Here is a 3,150-nt window from a genome sequence, read left to right as displayed (position 1 = left end):
AAACCAAAAACTACTTTGTTATCAAATGGCCTCTATTTTTTTTTTTTTTAATTGTTGGATACATGAAATAAAAAGTTTATTTTCAAAAATTGTAAAAAATTTGAAATATAATCATTCTATACAATTTTTTTTTTTAAATCTTTTTCATAGTAAATTCTTATTATAAAAAAAATGAAAACATTCAACATTGTAAGCATATATTGAATGCAAAACAATGAATTAAAAGTAGAATAAATAGAAACAGAAAATTTGAGGAAGTAAATTAATAATAAAATTCATCTATTAACAAAATGGTATTAAGACGATGGGCTGTTTATAAAAGGCAAAGCCAATTTTGGGGATTCTCCTCCCTTCATTTTTCACATTAGCACCATCACCATGTTCTTGGTCAAGCTTACCAACTTTGAACCTCTTCTGGATGCAACCTCCTATCTCGCTCAAATTTCGAACTATGCCGACGTGAAATTCACACCGTTGGAGTTCTACTTAATCGCCCCGTACCCTTCCCCTCGCTTCGTTGCAACGCTGCAATTATCGCAAAAATGTTTCACCAACTATTCCGTCGATCATGAACACACTTCCAAGGTTGACCTTGAATCCTTCCATGATGCCATCTTAGATGGCGGAAGCTTTGCTTCAATGACTATCCATCTTTTGGAAAAACCAAACCAAATGATCCTTAGATTTCAGACTCCTTCAAGTTTAGTATATTTCACCCTTTTTCTTCTCTTTTTGTTCTAAATACATGAAATTTCATCATTTTCTTGTGGAAATTATCTCTCTTTAATATATTATTATCTTTTATATGTATATTATGAGAATCTTGTTAATTTTTGGTTTCAAGAAACATAGTTACATAAAAATCTTGATTGTTTTTGTGGGAGATTTTTCCTTCAAATTCTTAATCTTGTTCTTGATTTATGAGCTAATTCTTATTTGGATTTCTGTTTTAGGCGAAATCCCACCATTGCATCATGAATTAACATTCTCACCTCCCCAATTAGCAGACAATAATATAGGAGGCCAACTTGAAGAAGGAAAATTTTTCATAGTTAAATCTGAGGCATTAAGACGAATTATAAAAGAATTACCTATCTTCCAAGATGATTCAGGTAATTGATACTCTTCTTTTTAAAAAAAAATTCCATATATTTATTTGGAAGAAAAGGATTTAATTATTTATTTAGTTTTTTAACAACTTGTTTATGTACTGTCAGTTGTTTGTGTTGGTGTAACGAGTTCTCAAATCAAGTTCTCCATTGCATCTAAAGAGATTGTTCTTAAGGTATGATTCATTTTCTAAGATCACAATGTTCAAGTGGTTTTTCAAATGAATTGTGAGAGTGATTTTTTTTAATTAATTAAATATTTCCTTACCATATAGCCAACATCAAGATTTTTCCTTTTACAAAGTCATATATTCTGTTAAATATATTTTTCTTTAGTTTAAAAGTTAGGTTTAAATCGTAGTTTGATGCTTGAAACTTTTAATTAATGCTTATATAATTTTGGTTCTTAAAACTTCCACATATAGCGTTTGAAGCCATACAATAGAAATGTGTCAAGTTTAAAAAGTATAGACTTGATTTGGTAACAATTTGGTTTGTTATTTTTGAAAATTAAGTCTATCTCCTCTTATGTATCTATAGTAGTTTTCATCTTTAGCTAAATTTCCAAAGAAAAAAACAAGGTTTTAAAAACTATTATTTTCTATTTTAAAACTTAGTTTGCTTTTTGAAATCATTTGTAAAAAGTAGATAACAAAGCAAGAAATTTAGAAGTGGAAGATATTTTTATAAGATTAATAAAAACTAAATATAAAAAAACCAAATAGTTACCGAATGAGCCATAATTTTTTTACCTTTTATTAAATTATGAATAACTTTATGAGCTTCGAAGTATAGTTTAAGGGTGTGTTCGGTTTAACTTTTCAAGTATTTAATTTTGAAAATAAGTCATTTTTGGAGGAAATTAAACTGTTTAGAAGGCCTTGATCAAAATAGCATTTGAAATGTATTTTAAATAGTTTTTTATGAGAAGAGTTTAAATAAAAATGAATTTTAGAGAAACATTATTTTCTAGTCAATCAAAAAATGCCCTAACAACTAAGGGCCCGTTTGGATTAATTTGAAAAAAAAGTTTTTTTTTTTTTTTTTTTTAAAAATCATTTTTATTTAAACATTTTTGATAAAAAGGGATTAAAATACACTTGAAAAATTATTTTAAGTTGTTGCCAAATACTCCAATTTCTTCCAAAATAACTTATTTTTGAAATCAAACACTTGAAAATGTAAGCCAAATACATCCTAAAGCAAAATATTTTAAATTTTAGCAATGAAAATAATTTTTTTAAGCCTTAAAGTTATGTTATGTTAAAGTGAAGAACATTTGTTGATTAATATAGGGGTTGTTGGTTGATGTTGTGTAGGCTCAACACTGTAGAATCGTAGGTTTTGAAGAAGAAGTTGAAACTCAATTCCAAATCATTCTCCGTCCTATGTTGTTTTTCCTCAATTTTACATATAAAGCAAATAAGGTTTGGTTTTATAAGACAAAGAATAATTCTTACAGTGTAATGGCTGTCCCAGCTTTTGGAATATTAGGTCAATATGTAATCTATTTTCCCCCAGTATGACATGTGCAGAAAATGGTTATATCGATATTGTTTGCCCGACATTGTTTCTTCTTTTCTTTTTCAATATTCAAATGATTGATATTGTTGGAATTGGTGTATCTTTGCAAACTGTAATGCGGGTCTCATTTTTCTTCAAAACTAACATGTTGAAATAACCTTGAATTCATAATCATCATTAATGGAAATTTTACATTTTAAAAAAATAAAAATAAAAAACAAAAGTTTAGGTCCTCTTTGGAAATTATTTTGTTTCTTGTTTTGAGTTTTTAAAATTAGGTCTATTTTCACCTCATTTCTTACAATGGTTTGCATGGTTGAATTTTTAACCAAATTTTAAAAACAAAAACAAATTTTTAAAAACTACCTTTTTTTAGTTTTCAAATGTTAGACTTGATTTTTTAAACCATTGTCAAAAGGTATATAATAAAGAAAGAAATTTGAAGGTGGAAGTAACGTCTATAAGTTTAATTTTCAAAAACAAAAAATAAAAAACTAAATGGTTAGCAAATGAGGCC

At 27.2% G+C, this 3,150-nt stretch overlaps 1 protein-coding gene across 1 annotated transcript; it reads left to right on the top strand.

Annotated features, from left to right (window-relative positions):
- Positions 1-352: 352 nt before the first annotated feature.
- On the top strand, positions 353-2,725 carry LOC120067580 (uncharacterized). The gene is made up of 4 exons (XM_039019127.2): positions 353-700; positions 954-1,112; positions 1,218-1,285; positions 2,429-2,725. The coding sequence occupies exons 1-4, from the start codon at positions 379-381 to the stop codon at positions 2,633-2,635; spliced, it is 756 nt and encodes a 251-aa protein (XP_038875055.2). The 5' UTR covers positions 353-378; the 3' UTR covers positions 2,636-2,725.
- The last annotated feature ends 425 nt before the right edge of the window (positions 2,726-3,150 follow it).

Source organism: Benincasa hispida, chromosome 12 (genome assembly GCF_027475165.1).
Source record: "Benincasa hispida cultivar pf3 chromosome 12, pf3_genome.v1.1, whole genome shotgun sequence".
Taxonomy (NCBI): Eukaryota; Viridiplantae; Streptophyta; class Magnoliopsida; order Cucurbitales; family Cucurbitaceae; genus Benincasa; species Benincasa hispida.
Note: the sequence above shows the minus strand (reverse complement) of the source record. Positions and strands in the feature narration are given on the sequence as shown.

Coding starts and splice junctions, on each gene's coding strand:
- LOC120067580 (XM_039019127.2), top strand. CDS start 379: ATGTTCTTGGTCAAGCTTACCAACTTTGAACCTCTTCTGGATGCAACC. Junction 701..953: donor TAGATTTCAGACTCCTTCAA/GTTTAGTATATT, acceptor TTTCTGTTTTAG/GCGAAATCCCACCATTGCAT. Junction 1,113..1,217: donor TATCTTCCAAGATGATTCAG/GTAATTGATACT, acceptor ATGTACTGTCAG/TTGTTTGTGTTGGTGTAACG.